Here is a 20,043-nt window from a genome sequence, read left to right on the forward strand (position 1 = left end):
CTATATAGATGTGTTCACCAATTTGGAAGCTCTTCTAATCTCATACTTTTGGAATTTTTATGGAAGCTTCATCATGTAGACATAATTGATTATTAACTCAATATCCAGCCCCTCTCTCCTTCCTGGAGCATAGGGAAGAAGGTGCTGAAATTTCCAAGCTTCTAATCATGGCTTGATCTTTCTGCTGACCACCGCCCTTCCTATAGCTATCAGGAGCCCACCCAGAGTCACCTCATTAGAACAAAGGACACTCCTATCACCCAGGAAATTCTGAGATTTGAGTTCTAGGTCAGGAACTCGGGTCAAAACCCAAATATTAGAATGAAAGGTGCTCCTAGTACTCTTGTTATTTAGGAAAGTACAAGGCTTTTAGGAGCTCTGTGCCAGGAATTGGGGGCAGAGACCCATATATGTATTTTCTACGATTTCACATTAGTGAATACCAGAAACCCCATCTCTCAATGACTCACTTCTATCCTTGTTTGGTCCCTCTCATCCACCCTTCCCCAACCTTCAAATATCAGCAGGATACTTTCTCAACTTCCTCTCTGAACTTTCCCTTCATATCCACAGCTAATGTAAGCATAATTTCCTTCTACGGACCCTACTTCTCCTGCAGCACTCTCCAAATGGCTGTTTTTTCTCCCAGCTCTCAAGTAGCATTTGACCTGGAGGCAAGGTAGAAGGTTCCCTTGGTCCTCATTGCCAATTTCAAGTTCTCTTTCTCCCTAAAACCATCCATAGAAATCAATTCTGATTTTTGAAAGATTTATCCAAATATATCTTTTTAATGTTACTCATTTATTAGATCCTTTATCCTATGATTTGCTTAAACCCTTAAATAAATTGCACTTTAAAGGATTATCAGTAATCCATTTAAAAATTCAAGTATACACATCAGTGTTGGTTACTATGCAGAGAGAATGTCATTGTGTATAGTTTCATTTAATCTGTGATAAATGTTCAGCTGTATTTTTTATTAAAATAAACCATGTCAAGAAAAAAATAATTTCTTATATATAATGCCAATGGATTATATCATTGTTACCCCTCAGTGTTGCTGTGGGTTTTTTTTTGTTTTGTTTTTTGTTTTTGTCTCTGTTTACATCCATCCAGGTCCCTCCTGGTTTCTCAAAAGTCTGAACTCTTGGCTCATTGTCCCTCTAACAGTACTCCTGTGTCAATTCTTGATGATTTCAGTATATAAATGTATGATATGCCCATCACCCTAGCTTCTCAATTCCTTGAACTCAGTTCCTCCACTGATCTTATTCTCCCCATCTCTGTCACTCTTTCTTACTCATATCCAAATCCTAATTACCACCGCCACCCCATGATCTCAATTACATGCATTTCACCCTATGACCTATTTTTCTATTTCACTCCTTCTAGAATCCTGAATGTAAACAATTCTTCAAATCCACTGGGATCTCTAGTTCATTGATTGTTCCATCTTTTCACCATCCCTCACCCCCTGGATCTAAGTTCTAGGACACCATACTTTTTTTTTTTTTTTTTACTCCTATGTACCCGGGGCTCTATTTTCACTCTCCCTTGTTGTTTTTTCCTCCACTTCTTACATGTGGAATATTCTATGAGTTAGTCTTTGGTTCTGTTTTCTTCTCTACCTACTCCCTTGGTAATTTCATATCTCATATCCAATCTTTATTTTGTTCACTGATGAATCCCAAGCACCTAAAATAGGAACATGGTATTACCTTTCACAGAGAGGCCAAGTCCACCCTCGGAAGTCCTGAGCAGTATGGATTTGTGTTGAGCATGTAACTGTTTTCCCTCTGCCCAGACACATTTTTGTGCTCTAGGATAAAGGATTCAATTTCCAGACGGTAGGGAATTAACGAGCTTGTTTGATTTATGTATTGAACTACCATATCATCTGTTCATTTTGAAAATATCTCAACACCTCAGAAAGTATAATTTGATCTTTTGTAGACCTGATCTTTCCTACAATATTTCCAGGAATACCTATCTACCAAGATTCACATTAACCCAAACTAGGACCCCTAAATCTTCTCACCTTAGACAAAGATTACATTATAAGGTTGTACCTTTATTAAAATTAACCTTTTTATGTTTCAGTAAGTGCATGGAATTGATAAATTCAAGATGGGATTATGATAATTTTTTGGTAGCAAAATATAAGTATCAATTCACACATAGCACTGTGGAATTTATATATAATTTTGCCCCTTAGGTTAAAATAAGATAAAATTTAGATATTTAAATGTATAACCTGTAAGAATTTCTAGGGTTTCTGCTCAAGGAATTGAGACCCACCATGACTTGGAGGCATGGCAATGCCCTCTAAGTCACCAGCTGTGCTCTTCCAGAATGAGGTGCTTGCCAAAAGCAATTTTTCAATAGTTGATTTGCCATTGTGTGTCATTTTTAAGCACTAAGTGCAATTATCAAGAGTTCTATATTTTTTGTCTGAGAAAATAAAACTGCCAGTTAGTCTTTTTGCAATTTAAACTTTAACCTGCTAGCAAATTAAAATAGGTTTTGGACTCTTTGGAAAGAGACGTCATTTAAATACTGCTAAACCAGTCCTTTAAAAAAGAAGCCTAATCCCTCTGGTTACCATTCTCAAGTTTAAAAGCAAATAAATACTAAACCAAAAGATAATGCTAAGAAAACATAATTCAGGGGCACCTGGATGGCTCAGTCATTAGGCGTCTGCCTTTGGCTCAGGTCGTGATCCAAGGGTCCTGGGATCGAGTCCCACATTGGGCTCTCTGCTCAGCAGACAGCCTGCTTCTCCCTCTCCCACTCCCCCTGCTTGTGTTCCCTCTCTCGCTGTGTCTTTCTCTGTCAAATAAATAAAATCTTTTTTAAAAAAGGGTAAAAAAAGAAAACATAATTCAGTTGATATTTGGTAGGCATTTCTGAGTATATTTCATATTTTCTTTGCAAGCATGGTAGGTATGTATTCTTTTTTCCATGCTATACATGAGAGGTTAGCATATTCAGACAAACTGTTCCCCCTAAGAAATTTCCTAAGTTTTGTTAAGGATGATTTCAAAACACAGTAGCTCAAACACTGAAGCAAATTCTCACCTCCTCGCCTAGTTGCCATGTTATTCTATAATGAATAACTTAACAATAATTTAATTCTTATTTTTCTAAGTCAGTGTCTTAAGGTGCTTTGGACAGCTGACTATCTGGCCAGTGAAATGAACTTTAGATCAGCTTACTTTAGGTCTAGCCTGAAGGGATACGTGTACATGATCTTATTCTAAGTCTTGGCAAACAATTACTTAATAAATGGTTCTTAAGTAGTTTAATAAACACTTTGACTTGAATATTAGAGTTGGTAAAATAGACTACTTTTGTTTTTGGGGGGAGAACAATTGTTAATGGTTATAAGAGGGGGGAAAACCTGTTCAACTCAATTCTTTCCTCTTTTGGGGAGAGGTGGATAGGTAGAGTAAATGCCATAACCCACACAGTGGTGATGCCTGGAACAATTTGTGTTGGAATTGGGCAACTCTTCATCCTTGTGTCTGTTTTCATCTTTGGTCCAAAGTGCTTCTAAAAGTACGACAAAATAAAGGCAAGTACTGAAATACTGGTTTTCTAGGCCTAACATTTATTAGTTACATTTGGGTCTGAGACCTCCACAGACTTTAGGACTATATAAACTAAAATTTTATGATTTAAGAAAAATGAAGTAGGGTTATAAGAAACAAGAAAATCTCATATTCAGTATTTTCAAATAATTTCTTATATATTTTCCTGTGGCAGCCCTGTATTGGGCACTTTGCATGCCTCATCACAAAAACCTGTCAAATAGATACTATTAGCATCCCCATTACAGATTGGCAAAATGAGGCCTAGAGAAGCTAAATATCTGAGGCAGGGTACTTGAATTCAAGCACAATTCTGCCCGACTCTAAGACTCTATGGCATTTCAAGAATACATCAGTTCTTTTGGCCATTTTAATGGACTCACCCGTAAGACCTCCTCATCTGGCTTCTTCCTTTTGAGAGGTTAATTCTATTACCCTACTCTGCAGCCTTCTTTTTGAAGCTATTAAGATCTTTTGCATTTAATAGAACACTCCTTTTTCCCTTTGATTTATATTAAACAGTGGACTTCAAGCATTTCTGAGTTATGTATATTTCCATTCAATAAGGTTTCCTCTTTCTCTTATTTTCTCCATGTATTTGTGGCCACACAGTGGGACTTCTTCCCTTTAATCATCTGAAGCCCAGAAGCTGAGGTACCCCATCTGGTATTCACCTTATCCAGAGGTCCTCAGCTCTGACTCCCAATTAGAATTACTGTGGGAGTTAAAAAAACAACAATATCAACCAACAATAACAATAAAACAACCCAAAAAGTTCCCAGTCACCACCCAGACCACCAATTAAACTGATGAGTGTTAAGCCCAGCTTTCAGTGTACCTTTTTTTACTGCAACTTTTTTTTTATAGAAAAGTTGCAAGAATAGTTCAATGAACACCCATCCAAGTGCTCTTAACCAGATGCACAAATAAACATCTGTCAAATTACTTTCTCTTTTCCCTCTATGGTTGTTGCATATATGTAAGTATTATATTACATGCATGCATATAATGTACCAATACATACTTATTCCCCCTTTTTGGAACCATTAAAGTGTTAGTTGCAACTATTTGACACTTCATCCCTAAATACTTCAGCATATATCTCCTAAATTTAAGGACATTCTCCTGCATAAATACACTACATACAACTATTACATATAGGAGGAAATCTAACAGTGATATGATACTAATGTCTGATATTCAATCCACAGTTTGTAATTTTCCAATAATGTTCATTATAACAGTGCTTCTCAAAATTTAATATTCACAGAAATTACTTGGAGATCCAGTGAAATTGCAGTTTCATTCAGTATGTCCAGGCTCTGGCTTAAGTTTCTGCTTTTCTAAGAAGCTGTCAGGACAATGTATTCCCAGAACTATGTATTGAATAGCATAGCTTTATAGTTGTTTGTTTTGGTTTTTTCAATCCAGGATCCAATTAAGCATCATTTATTGTAATTAGTTGTCATGTCTCTTTAATATCTACATTTCTTTGTTTTTTTCTTCCATGTTGTTGACATTTTAAAGAGTTCAGGCTAGTCGCTTTGCAGAATATCCTCTAAATGGGAATTTGTTTATTTGTTTTCTGTTGATAAGATTTAGATTAAACATTTTTGGTAAGAATACTACAATAGATTATAAAATCTATACAGGTGTTCCTAATGCCCTAATCAAACCATTGCATGAGGGTGTTCCCAAAGAATTAGTGAAAAGTGAAGAAAAAGAATTGGTGAGGAGCCAATGGTGAAGAGCTCTATGAATTATACAAAAATAATCACCATTTTTACTCTTTCAAGCAAAGAGAAGGATAGTATCTGATTCCCAAAAATTATGAATAAAAACAACTTATTTGGTTAAAAATAACTGAATTGTTCAAGCAAAAGATTCTTATAACCTCCATGTTTTGCCTGTGCATTTGTGTTTTAGTTAGGAAGGGATTTATAGCAGAGAGTATTGCATTATGGTGATGAAATGCATGTCACCTAAGTGAAAAGAATCAAATTTGTTTTGAAAATTGATTAAGCACAGACAGTAGCTGTTTATCTTTGAAATGTCTGGGCATAACATGGCAGTCTATCATGGTACTAAACAAGACTCTCTTGGCTGAAAAGCACTGATGTCCTGTTAACCATTAAGAAACTTGTTCTCCCTGTCCCCGCTTCACCGAAATCAAAAAATAAAAACAAAACAAAAAGCAGCATTTGTTAACTTCCAGAGAGCAAACACTCCTGCCATGAATGATTTCAAGTTACCAATGTAACATCAGTGGGCTTGCAAAATAATAATTAGTTCTCATTTGCTGATCTGAGCCCAATCCAGCACACACTGATTTTAAGAAGACAGTCCCACCTCAATCAGATTTAAGGGAAAACTGGAAATTATTGGCTCATGTAACTGAAGAGATTCAGCACAGAGCTGACCTCAGATGCTGCTGGATCCAGGGTTTCCTTCACCGACGCTTGACTCTGCACTTCTTGCCATTCACATACTGGGGTTGCCCCCAGAACCTCATATCTGGTTCCCAGAGGCCGAATAAGCAAAGATGGAGAACCCTGAGTCAGACTGGGTTAAAATCTCGGTTTGCCACATACTTCCCAATAACCTTGTGGAACGTAATATCTCTGTGGCCCAATTTCTTCAGCTATATAATAGAGATAGTAATAATACCTATGCCGTGGGGTTGTTTTGGATATTTAATGAGTTAATATCTAATAGTTTAGAATAATACCTGGCAAAGAGTAAGCACTCAGTATGCTCATCATTATCATCATTTTCTATTAACCTCCAAAGAAATCTTTTTCAAGCTAAAGCCTTAACACTCAACCTCATCTAATGATGTGGGAAACATGTTCATTCCTAGGAATGGTTCAGGCCAAGGGAATAGCTAATCCTTAGGTCTAGGATGTCATCATCACTCAAATTAAATGGATTGAAGATGTGGAAAAGTTTCCCAAAGGAAAACTAATGTTCTTTGTCTAAAATGAGGGAAGAAATGACTATGGGACAAACATAATATTATTATTATAATAGTAGTAACATATTATTATAATATTTATATACAATATATCTAACATATATTATTATATTATTGCATAATATTAAAAAATACATGTCTTTTTCCAAAGAGTTAGATGAAATATATCTGATCACACCAAAATTGATCTTAATGGCATGAAACTATGCTTTGGGTAGAAAAATCAAGGTAACCAAAATGATCTATTTGTGTAAATTAATAGAAAATACATTATAGTACTTCCTTGAAATTCAAATCCCATGGGAAAGTTACAGTAAAACAGCAAAAGTATAATTTATGTATCAAAACTCTTAGCACACCATTGTTTTAACCATTATAGAGAGGGTAAATTTAACTGTCTAAGTGAAGTTTTTTTGCATTCCTTGATTACCAAGTAATTCACCTGAATTATTTATTCCATATTTTAACTGGGGAGTTTCCAGTCACTAAATATGCTATATTTTCCTATACTATAACTTTCTCCTTCTGATGTATATTTTAATACCCTGAATGGAAAGGTATAATGAACAGTGGTCTTTATTTTTGATGAATTAGTCTTTAAAACATTTTTTTATTAAACTCATCATAAATTTAAATAGTTGCAAAAGTTCCAACATTTTATCAATACTGACATTTAACAAATAAAATTTAATTACTCTTTTAAACATCAGATGACATTTGATTTGCCATATGATTTGATACTCATCATATATTTTTAAAATTTAAGAACAATAATCTCAAAGTTCAAACAGGTCCTAAAATTTATGTAGAAATGCAGAGAGCCAAGAACAGTCAAGGCTGCTTGAAGAACAAGAAAATTATAGCACTTATTCAACCAGATATCAAGGCCTATAGAGTGATAGAGATTAGGACAGTGTCATATTCACTAAAAGCTAAGGAAATTGACAAATGGAGTAGAGTGAGAAGCTGGAGATCCCTGCAGAGATGGACACTTAATTTGTAACAGGTAGCATGGCCGATCAATGGGTAAAGGATGATCTTTTCAGTTAATGAGGGGAAAATGAACTCCTCTGACACCATACATAAAAATCAATTCTAGGTAAATTATAAACCAAAATGTAAAAGGTCAATCTTTAAATGTTTCAGAAGGTAATAATCACATAAAAAAGTATTAACTATTAAAGAAATGAATAAATTTAGACATATTAAAATAAAAATTTGTATTCACCAAAAACACCATTAAAGAATGAAAAGATAAGCCATAGAAGGTGAGAAAATATTTGCAGCATATGTCATTATATGACTGCCATAAAAGACTTGAACTCAATATTTGAAGAAAAATCGAAAGACAGAGAACCTGGAGAACCTGATGAAACAGGTTTCTCTGTATAGGTATTATCAACATTCAGGGCTGGATAGTTCTTTGTTGTGGTGGTGGTGAGGTGGTGGTGGGAGTGGGGGTGGGGACTATCCTATGCATTATGGGAGGTTAGCAGCCAAAAAAAATTGGCTCTTACCCTTGAGATGCCAATAGCATCTTCCTAATTGTGTAAACAAAAAATATGCCCAGCGATTGCCAAATGTTCCCTAGGGGAAGGAATAAAATCATCTCTGGTTGAGAACCCCTGTGCTAGAACAATGCACAGAAAGCATAAACAAGATTTTGAAAGATAGGAAATCCAAATGTCAACCAACAAATGAAAATGTGATAAATTTATTAGTAAACAAGGAAATCACTTTGAAATATCAAGCACACCCATTATTTTGGCAAAAATTTTAAAATCTACCCACTGTTGGTAAGACAAAGGGCATTGGGAATTCTTTGGCACTGTAGTTAGTTTAAACTGAAACGAGCACTTTGGAAAACAGTCTAGCATGATCTTATCAAGAAAAAATCATGCATAATTTAGGCCAAGCAACTCCATTTTTGAAGCATATATCCTAGAAAAATTCATTCCCATGTATACCTGGATACATGTAAAAGAATGTTCATAGCAGCATTTTTTGGTAATGTCCAAAAGCTAGAAATAACCTAACTGTTGAATAATAGTGTGATATATAAATAAATTGTGGCACATTCATTCAGTAGATAGTACTATACAGTAATGAAAATGAATGAACAAAAGAAATATGCAAGCAAGGATGCAGCTCATAGTTATAATGTTGAGTGATGGAAGACAGAAAAAAGAACACATACTCTTGATTCCATTTATAAAGTGTTCAAAAATAAGCAAAATTAAGCTTTATTTTTAGACATGCATACCTAGTGGTGAAACTCTAAGAAAAACCACAAAGTGATTATTAGAAATCAGGATAAAGATACATATTGTGGGTAATGGAGAAGGAAAGTGATATAAAGTGCAGAAAACAGAGAGTTGGCTTTGTGTTGTTTATTACATTGCATATTTGATGATTTGTGCACTCTTCATATGTGTTATATTTGACAGTTTTCAAAAGGTAAAAAATACTTTAAACATTTCTTTAAAAATTAAAAGAAATCTTTCCTTTTCCTAAAACTACTATTTTCATTTTCTTCTTTCACATTTTTTTAAAGATTTTATCCATTCATTTGAGAGAGAAAGAGAGAGAGCACGAGTTCATGGGCGGTGGGAGAGGCAGAGGGAGAAGGAGAAGCAGATTCCCCACTGAGCGGGGAGCCTGACGTGGGGCTGCATCCTAGGACCCCGAGATCATGACCTGAGCCAAAGTCTGATGCTTAACCGAGTCCCCAGGCACCCCTCTTCCTTCACATTTTTAACCTAAACTGATATTTTTATGCTTGAGTTTATTGATCACCTGTCAAATTTAAGTATAATAAAAATGTATATATAAGTTGAAAATTTTTGTTTTATTTTCTATGACAGTAAGTCTCCACACGATGGAATCTCATAGTCATTAACACATTTTTAAAACACATTTCCTTAGGGTTATTATTACAATTATTATTAATACATAATTTATTAAAACAACATAATTACATTGCACACTGATAAATAATTACTGCACATAAGAGTAGACTTTTATTGGAAAAGTATCTATTAATGAGCTAATGATCAAAATTATTCTCATTGTTTATGAAATAGAAAGGCATATAGCTAAAAGTAATATACAGAATTAGCATATTATCCTAATTTTGCTAAGAGAGTTAGGACATAGTTAATATTTTATAAGCTGAAATAAAGTGAGGCCCGATTTTAATAAGAACATTTCACAATATTATTTGATAAAATAGGTTTATATACCCGCGGATGTAACACTCAATTGGAAGAAAATAATTTCAAAATATTTTTTATCCCTGGGTTTTATCTAAGATATCATGAGTAAATTTGGTAGTTGGAGTAAATAATTACACTTGAATTTAAAAAATTGTGATTGTAGGTTAACTTTCAAAAATGTATCATAAGGAGTTTCACAGATCTGCTCCTCAGTGAAGCAACAATAGTTGATGAAAATTATATATTAAACACAAAGTAAAGTGTCTGGAAATTGTCCTAAGAGCATACAGCAAGTATTTATTCAAGAAAATCTATTAGGGGCACCTGGGTGGCTCAGTCAGTTAAGCATCTAACTCTTGATTTCCGTTCAGGTCATGATCTCAGGGTCATGAAATTAAGCCCCACATCTGGCTCCACGCTATGCATAGACCCTACTTAAGATTTTCTCTCTCTCTCTCCTTCTGTCCCACTCCACCCCAGACTTGTGCGTGTGCTTGCTCTCTCTTTCCCACACTAAGAAAGAAAAAGAGAAAAGAAAGAAAGAAAGAAAGAAGGAAAGAAAGAAAGAAAGAAAGAAAAAAGAAAGAAAGAAATATCTATTAAATATCAGTTAGAACAGCAAGTCTGTGGTATTTGAGTCACTACCCACCCCCCAGTTCAGTGTGGCAGAAGTTCTACTCTATATGGGTTCAACCAAGAACACAGGGTGCACTCTACCTCCAGCTCCCTGCTGAGGACTATGGTATCTTCCTGGGAGAAGCAGGCTGCTAGCATTTCTCATACTCCCTCACTTACAGTTTCATGTTCAAAGAGCTCTATTTTTCAGGCAAGAGAGGCTAAGAAATCTGGGTCTTCTATCCAGCCCTACTCATAGGACAGAAGTTCTACAGAAGTAGCAGGCAGAGAATAACAAGCCCCCAATTGCCCAATTGCCAGAATGGGCAAACCATAAATATCAGAGGCTAACACCCCTGCCCAGTGCCTGCTTATAAAGCAGGGGTGTCACTCCAAGAGAAGTGACTGTCCTTGTTCCCAGTAGTGGCATTGAGGTTTTTGCTTAAGCAGGAGAAATAAGCTGTAGGGGCAGAGAACTCTGAAACTCTCCAAAAGAGAACGGAATTTATCTGGAACAGAACAGAGTCTGAGGAAGTTTATTATGGCATTCTGGAAAACAGTGGAGAGTTTGGGGGTAAGCAATGATGAAGAGACTGGTAGCTCTATGAGAGCAACAAGCTAAAGTGTAAACCAGATAAGAGTTGACCAAAGACAACCAGGGGAATAGTTAAGAAGAGCTCTCCCAAGATCGGAACAAACTTGAAAGATTGGCCTCAGAAACCACCTCTGCAAAGGGATCAGAACTTAATTGAAGTGCATGGCGAAGCAATTTAATGCCCCAGTGCACTAACGGAAACAATAGAGCAATCAACCAGCAAGTAAAGGAGCCTGACAACTGGGGGTGAAACCAACAGAGGTAGATAGCTTAACAGAGAAACCGGGGAAAGAGACAAATAGAGTCCTGATAAAACCACTGTCATCCATGGATGACTCTGGGTTTATCAAGGCTGCATCCTCCAAGCAGTGACATCAGGTGCTGTACACTGTGGGAGAAAATAGATTTTGTTAAAATAGTTCAACCAAGTCATTAAAATATTAAAAATCAAACAACAACAAATCCTGGGGCTGGGGGTAAGAAATCAAGATCCAGAGTTGCTACAACACATTGTTCAAACTGTCCAGTAAAAAAAAAAAAAAAAAAAAAAACTGGGTAGGAATTTATGAGACACGAAAAGAAGCAAGAAAGTGTAAACCATACACAACAAATAAATGTAGTCAACAAAATGCCTTGAGAGAGCTCAGATTTTAGAGTTAGCAAACATAATTTAGGCAGTAATAATATGTTCAAAGACCTACAGAAAACCATGCTTAAAGATATTAAGGTAGGTATAATGACAATGTCTCAATAAATAGAGAATATCAACAAATAGATACAAACTATGAATTGAATGGAATAAATATTAGAGAGAAGAAAGAATCAGCAAACTTCAAGATAGATCAGTAGAGATTATACAGTCTAAAAAAGAGAGAAAACAGAAATAATGGTTGAAAACTCCCTAAATTTGATGAGAAATATTAATCTACATATTCAAGAAACTCAACAAATTCTAAGTAGAATAAGCCCAAGGATATCTGCATCCAGACATATCATAGTTAAAGGGTTAAATGCCAAAAACAAAAGTAAATTTTGGAAATAACAAGATCAACATGATTTGTCACATATAAAGGAACCTCAGTAAGATTAACAGCTGATTTCTCAGACACATTGTAATCCAGAAGGCAGTAGGAGGACATATTCAAAGTACTGAAAGAAAAAAATATATATATTTGCATATGTATATAATTGTATTTTTGAGCCTACAGCATTTAGAAATGTAATATATTTGGCAATAAGAGCATAAAGGAGGCAGGTGGGAGCAAACCTATATTATGGTAAGGTAATGATACCAGGTAGTGACTCAATCCGTAGGAATAAATAAATAGAATCAGAAATGATAAATAAGAAGGTTAATATAACAAACCCTATAAGATAAATATTTTCTCTTCCTTCTCTCAGCTCCTTTAAAAAATACAAAATTAAACAAAGTAATATAACAATGTATTTTTGGGTTTGTAACACATGTAGACATAACAACAACAGCACAAATTGGGTGAGGGTGGAAGAAAGAATAGCACTGTATAGGAATAACCTTTTTATCTCTAGCTGGAATTAAATAGTATAAATCTGAAGTATATTCTGAAAAGTTAGGGACTATATGGAAAGCCCTAGAGCAACTCCCAAGAAGATACCTTTAAAAATATGGAAAAATCATAAAAATAATTAAAAAATACCTACTTACTGCAAAAGAAAGCAGTAGAGGAATAGAGGAACAACAACAACAAAAAAACAGGAAGTAAAATGACATAAAAATCCAACTATATATCAATAATAACATTGAATATGATTAGATTAAAATACAATAAAAAGGCAGACACTGCCAGATTAAAAATAAGGATTCAACTATATATTATCTATAGGAGACATACTTTAGATTTAAATACACAAACAAGTTGAAAGTAAAAGAATGAAAAAAGATATACTATGCAAATGATTATGAACAACAAAGAATAGAACACTTGAACATCTATAAAACAACATGACCAAACAGATATCTATAGAATGTTCCTTGCAACAATAGCAGAATACACTTATTTCTCAAGAGCAAATGGAACAGTCTCCAGGATAAACTATATATTAGGCCATAAAACAAGCTTTAATAAATTTGGAATTATAGAAATCATACAATGTATGTTCTCCAAACATAATGGAATTAGAAATCGATAAGAGAAAAAATAATGGGAAATTCACAAATATGTAGAAATTAAATAACACACCTATTAACAACCAAGAAATTACAAGGAAAATTAGCCAATGCTTTGAGATGAATGAAAATGAGGAAACAGCATACTAAAACTCATGGGATGCAAGTAAAATAGTACACAGAAGAAACTTTATAGTTGTAATGCCTATATTTAAAAATATGGTCTCAAATTAATAACCTAATTTTATACTTTAAGACACTGGAAAAAGAGCAAAGTAAACCTAAAACAAACAGAAGGAAGAAAATAATAAAGATTAAAGCAGAAATTAATGAAATAGAGAGTAGAAACCTATGTCCATCCTCTGATGAGTGGATAAATTTGTTGTATATCTGTACAATGGAATATTATTTGGCTAAAAAAGGAATGCAGAATTGTTACAGGTGACAGCATGGCTAAAGCTTGAAAACCCTATGGTAAGTGGAAGATGACATGTACAAAAGACCACACACATATTGTATGATTCCACTTACATGAAGTATCTAGAATAGGCAAATCCATAGAAACAAAGAATATTAGTGATTGTGTAGGACTAGGGGTATTTGGAAGACATGAGGAGTAATCGCTAATGGGAATGGGTTTCTTCTTTGGAGTGTTCAAATATCCTAAAATTGATTATGGCAATGGTTGTACAACTCTGTGAAAATACTAAAAACTACTGAATTGTATATTCATATGGGTAAATTGTATGGTGTACGAATTACATCTCAATGAACCTCTAAAAATGTGACTCTAAAATTTACTCTTTTGAATGTTCAGTGAAGCTTCTCTTTGCAACTAATGACAAGTCTTGGGAATACATATTGAGAATAGCTAAAAAGCTTTATTTAAAGCCATGTTTTTCCTTTAGAGTTTTTACTAGCACTCTCCTTCCATGATGTCAAGAGACTTTCCCTTTGAGAGTTATATATTCTTTAACAATAGTCCAGAAGTGGAAGAAGCAAAATTTTTCAACAAAAATTCTTAACTACTACCATACTCTAGTATGCATTTGAATTTAGAATGTTCCAACATGGACCCCAATAGCACTTTTTCTAATACCTTGTGTATTCATTTTCTGTTACTGTTGTAACAAATTACTGGCAACCAAGTGGTTTCAACAACTCATTTGTCATTCTTGTAGTTCTGTAGTTTAGAAATTCCATGCAGACATCTCTGGATTAAAATTAAGTTGTCTCCAAGGCAGCATTTCTTCTGAAGACTCTGGGAAAGAATCTGTTCCCTTGCCTTTTCCAATTTCTAGAGGCTTTCTGTATTCCATGGTTCATATCCTCCTTCCTCCATCTTCAAAATCAGCAATCAAAGTCAAGTCCTCCTGACATTGCATTACTTGACATAGCTTCCATCGTCACATCTCTTTCCTGGCTCTCTTCCTCTGCATCTCTCTTCCATTTGTAAAGACTTTTTTGATTACCTTGGGCCCACCTGGATAGGGCCCACCTGGATAATTCAGAACAAATAAACTGCCAATTTTAAGGTCAGGTGATTATGTCTTAATTCCACCTGCAGCCTTAAATCTTCTTTCCCATTTAACCTAATACATACTTAGGTTCTGGGGATTAGGACATGGACATCCTTAGGAGGCCATTATTCTGCCTACCACATCATGATTTTCTCCTTGTAGAAATGTGTATAAATTAAGGTAATGGATAAAGCCCTATGGGTTTGGGGTAGTTTGGTTAATCAATAAAGGAGGATTTCTCTTTTGGCCAGTGTGCTATAGTAAATTCTGGCATGAGTGAAGGGTAGGCCTTTATCTTATAAAGTGGAGAGAAGACTATTGTGAACTCAAGCCTGTTCTTAGGCTAACCAATTTTAGGGGGAAAATAAATGTGGAAATTGAGGATCTGGAATAGGATTCATTGGTTTCAAATTATTGGGATGGCACACCTAAAGATTTCCTATAACCCAGGACCCTAGTTGGATGATAATTCACTTGGGGCAGTAGTTTCCAAACGGGGCTGATTTCATAATTACCTGAGACTTTTAAAAAATGGAATCAGATTTTCAGGGTTTAATCTAGATCTGCTAAATCAGAAGTTCAGAAACCAGAGACCCAAAAGATGTTTTGAATTTCTTTTTTTTTAAGATTTTATTTATTTATTTATTTGAGAAAGAGTGAGAGCACGAGGTGGGGGGTGGGGGGGGGCTCCCTCAGCAGGGAACCCAACACAGGGCTCGATCCCAGGACTTGGGGATCAAGACCTGAGCCGGAGGCAGATGCTTAACTTACTGAGCTACCAGGTGCCCCTGTTTTGAATAATTTCTTTAGTTGATTTTGATAACTAGCCAAATTTGGTAACTACTCACTTAGAAAACAAAGGGGATTGAATTAGTGATAATAGAAGATTCATGTGTTCACTAACTTTTTCTATTAACTGCTTGTTAGTTTTGAAAGTTACAGGACATTTAAATGTGACCTAGAACTTTGGACAGTCTGACCAATGTGAGGCAAAACAGAAATCTGAACGTATCATTCTTTCTCACTTCCAAGTAATCATGCAGCCACAGATATTGGATTTTTTCCTCTTTTGGCATATATACTCTGCCATTATAAGCTATGCCTTATTTGAATTTGTCTTTGTTAATTTATTGTAAATTGATTAAGTTATTCTTATTCCATAGATACAATCAATGTAAGAATACATTAATATTTATGGTCACTTTGCATTTACCTAAATTGTGATATACCAAGTCATGGTCATAATTCCTATAAAATCTATGAATTAGCCTATTTTCTGCACCTTACAGACAAAATGTTGATATTTTTTACTAGTTTAATAACCTTTCCAGAAATAAGATGAGATATCTTTTAATAAAATATGCAGTAAATTAGGACGACACTGTTGCACTTTGAACATGCATATAATATATATCTTAAAAAGACTGAAATATTGCATTTCCTCTGTAGATATCACACCACAGAAAGAAACTCAGGAAGGAATTCCACCCCCGACCCAGAGTCAGGAACCCCTGAAACCTCAGGAGAATATATCACGACCCATTCACCATCCTTTAGTTTTAAAAACTAACTTTGAGGAAGAAGAGGAGGAAGGAGATGAACAAAATGGTTAGTAAGGCTTTTCTCAGATTTACAATGCACATTCAAAAACCGTACCATTTTTTTTTACATATTTTTTAACTGTGAGAGGTTTATAAGGTAATATATTATGTTTAGGCAGATTTTGGTAAGAAAATAGCTTGAATTTTATTAATATATTCAATTCATTATGTTCTAATTTGTTCTATGTCTATACATGCTTATGAACATTTGGATTGGAGGGTTTTTGTTGTATGATGGCTGAGTGATAGATCTCATTTAAATATGTACAGTTGCTTAAACTGATTTTTCTAATACATGAAATATAGCAATTTGAGACATTTATCATTATGCAAATTATTGATTTTAAAAATAAAAAAATATCCATGAGAACAATGTCTGGAATTTTTCATTCTGATTTATTATATATTTTCATATTATTTGGCTTTTGACAATTTAATTTAAAAAAATATATCCTGTAGATGCTTCTAGTTTATGGACAAAGACTCCTGAAGAAATTGAAGAAAAAAGAGCAATAAAGGAGATGTGTTATAAATCTGGTAAGAAATCAAACATTTGTGGATTTTCTAATGCTTGATGTGACAAATATACTAACCTCTACTCTTCTAATGGGAGATTAGGTGAATACTACAGATTTCATACTCCTCCAGATATTTCATCATCAAAAAGCATAGCCTCTACAGCAGACAAAGAGTTAGAAAAGCCTTTGGAAAATGGCAGTGAATTGCAAGAAGGTAAGGAATGAAAAGGCAGCATTTCAAGGTGATGTATAAGAGATACTTGGTGTGATAGTCTGTGAATTATTTAGTAAGATTTACACTAGAGTTAAATGATAAATAATACATCAGAATTTAGAGTGAGGAGGAAGTGCTTTTATCAGATGACCTATATTTAATATGAAAAGATGCTATTAATGTAATTATACTTTCCCAGTGGAGCTACAGAATGAATGGTCTTCATAAGTGCGTGGCAGCACTACTCCCCCAATGCAGTAATTCTGTAAATAACTTGCTTTTACCATTTATTTTTCTTTGCAAAGAAATCTCCCTGTGAAATAGGTGCATATTTTTCTCTGTGAGTAGAAAGAACAACCTAGCCCTAGAAGGACAAAAGGGAGATCACAGAATGACGTTAGTGGCAGAACAAGGATACATTTGTTCATTGAATGAGTGCCTTTTGTGTACCAGGCAATTTCAGAAGCAGTGCAGGTGGATTATTGCAAGGCTGGGCCTTTCATGAGTCTTATGTTTTGGTGAATCTTATCTTAATGTTGGTAAACATTTTGCCCTTGAAGGCAAGATAAGAACATTATTTTCTGGATATAAAACCAGAAACTCAGAGAAAATCCATGGGTGCCATGAGTTTATATAGTTGTCTTGCCACTAGGATGAGATGAAAAGTTTTGCTGCGGTAGAAGATTTGAATCCTGTCCTCTCCCTAAAAATAAAAAATGATAGTTGGGAAAATCTCCCAACATCAAGATGAGGGTAGGATAATGTAGAGGATCGAGAGTAAAATACTTGCTTTTCAAGTACATACGTGGCAAACTATTTAAACATATGGCGGTAGGTGGCAGCAACATACCATTAGATGTTAGAATGATTGTCAAGACAGCTGATAGGTGGGCACCCCATCTAGAGAAGGGCACATTGCCTGCATTACCTAGACAAGGAAAAAAGAAAACAAAATAAGTTAGCAATGAATATAAAAAGGGTAGATTAGAAAGATAATTACATGTACTTTCACTTTATATTATGGTTTTAAAAGCCTTTTATTTTTAAATAATTTCAGGTAATTCATGAATAGCCTTCACCAGATTTCCCCAAATGTTAGTATTTTACACATTTGATTTTTCACTCTTTCTTTCCCTAAATATACACATTGTGATTTTTTTCTAAACCATTTGTGCAAGAGTAAGTTGCAGATATGATGCCCCTATATAACTCTTACATAACTTTGGTATAAATATCAAAATCAGGAAATTACCACTGATACCATATCATTTACAGAATTTTTAAAATAAATTTCACCAGCTGTACCATCAATGTCCTTTATAGCCAAATGAACTTTTTTCCTGATTTAGAATCCAATCCAGAATCATATGGTGCATAAGATTATCATGTCTCTCTTATTCTGCTTTTAATAGTTTATTCTAGAGATGTATAAGAAAAGTGCTAAGAATTATTTATCACAGTATAATTACCATTTGTCAGTGGTAGACTCTAATACTTTTCACTCAATTTGTTCATGATAAGTAGATATAATCAAAAGAAATATTACAAATTCATTATATGAAGAACACATCAAATAAATTAAATATATTATACATACAAAATAATGTTAGATTGTTTAAAATTTTAAGTTGCCATTTAATAAATAATCCACATAGGAAAATAAACCTTAGATTGTTTAAATTTTTAAATTGCCATTTAATAAATAATCCACATAGGAAAACAAGGCTGCTTGTTATTTTCTCGATAATCATAAAACTTGCTTAAAATTCATATATTTATAAATGTATTGTTTATCATATCACTATGCAAACAATACTTGCATTCACTTTTAGACTTTTTACTACCGTCATGAATTCTACTGTAGACTTATGTAAGTGGCTATGGTTCCTGGGATGATTTTTTTTTCTTTTTCCTTTTCTAATTTTTTCTTAATTTTTTAGGGGATGGTCTTACAGTTCCAACAAAATTTAGCCTATTTGAAAGGCAAGGTGAGATAAAAGCATCATTGGATAGGAAACCAAGGACTGACATTGCTGCTTTTGAAAATGGAGGTGAGTTAAGTTATTATTGGTTGATTCTGAATATATCACCATATAATAAATGAGTCTGAATTTCCTCTCTCATAACTAATTTCATTTTTTCAAAATCTTTTCGAGATTTTTATTGTTGGCTTTGGGTAAGGAACTTGAGGCCTGGAATTGTATATAATCAGTTGCTGTAGATGAATCCCTATAGGAGAATGTCTGACACATGACATGCACTCTGTGAATATTTGTAGAATCAAAGATTTTATGTTTATAACAATTGAATGACTAGATGAATGGAGACATGTTTATAGAATTTACAGATGACTGGAAGTTAATATGCTGGATCAAGGAGCCAAATTTAACAAGGTAAACTCAAACTGTGATACACAAAAATTCTTGCATTTAAGTTCAAGATATTAATGGTAGATTTTCTTCAAGTTGGGAAAGACTTGACATGATACTGATTGCAAAGAAAAAAATTAGTGTTTTTTGTTGGCCACAAGGTTTAAATATGATTCAGTAATGGGTGTCAAGAACCAAATAGCTCAGGTAAACTCACACTGAATTATTAGGAGTAGCATAGGAAGATAATTAAATGTGGTAAGTCATTTAAAGTACTCAGTAGTGTCTGCCATCTAGAAAAATGCTCTACAAGTATCAACTATTATTACACTAGCTCCACTGATTTCTGTAATGGTAGTCCACATGTGTGTGCCATTTTAAAAGAAGGTTACTTGAAACAAATATTTTATGTTATGAAAGGGTAACTTGTATGGTGAAGAATCTGGGATTTAAGTATATAAGTAATATTTAAAGCAATTGTGGATATTTATCTTGGAAAATAGAAGAGCTTTAAGGAGCATAAAAATTGCTCTCTTATATCTGAAGATATTATATTGAAGATAAATTATATTTACTCTGAGTAACTCTAAAGGATGGTAAAGGGTAGAAGTAAAGATTTATATATGTTAAAGGAAAATTAATTGTGTTGACTATGTGAATATTTTTTGCAATTATCTCTATGTAAG

The 20,043-nt window shown here is 34.1% G+C and overlaps 1 protein-coding gene across 10 annotated transcripts in view; it reads left to right on the plus strand.

Annotated features, from left to right (window-relative positions):
* CUNH12orf50 (chromosome unknown C12orf50 homolog) overlaps positions 1 to 20,043 on the plus strand; it is a 37,689-nt gene that overhangs the window by 8,942 nt on the left and 8,704 nt on the right. For all 10 annotated transcript variants that reach the window (XM_073900548.1, XM_073900549.1, XM_073900551.1 and 7 more), the window contains 4 exons: positions 16,105 to 16,263; positions 16,716 to 16,793; positions 16,875 to 16,988; positions 18,929 to 19,039. In XM_073900548.1, the coding sequence (XP_073756649.1) occupies positions 16,105 to 16,263; positions 16,716 to 16,793; positions 16,875 to 16,988; positions 18,929 to 19,039 (462 nt within the window). The remainder of the gene's footprint in view (positions 1 to 16,104; positions 16,264 to 16,715; positions 16,794 to 16,874; positions 16,989 to 18,928; positions 19,040 to 20,043) is intronic.

Source organism: Callorhinus ursinus, unplaced genomic scaffold, assembly GCF_003265705.2.
Source record: "Callorhinus ursinus isolate GAN/ISIS: 27379988/994484 unplaced genomic scaffold, GSC_fseal_2.0 scaffold14, whole genome shotgun sequence".
Lineage (NCBI taxonomy): Eukaryota > Metazoa > Chordata > Mammalia > Carnivora > Otariidae > Callorhinus > Callorhinus ursinus.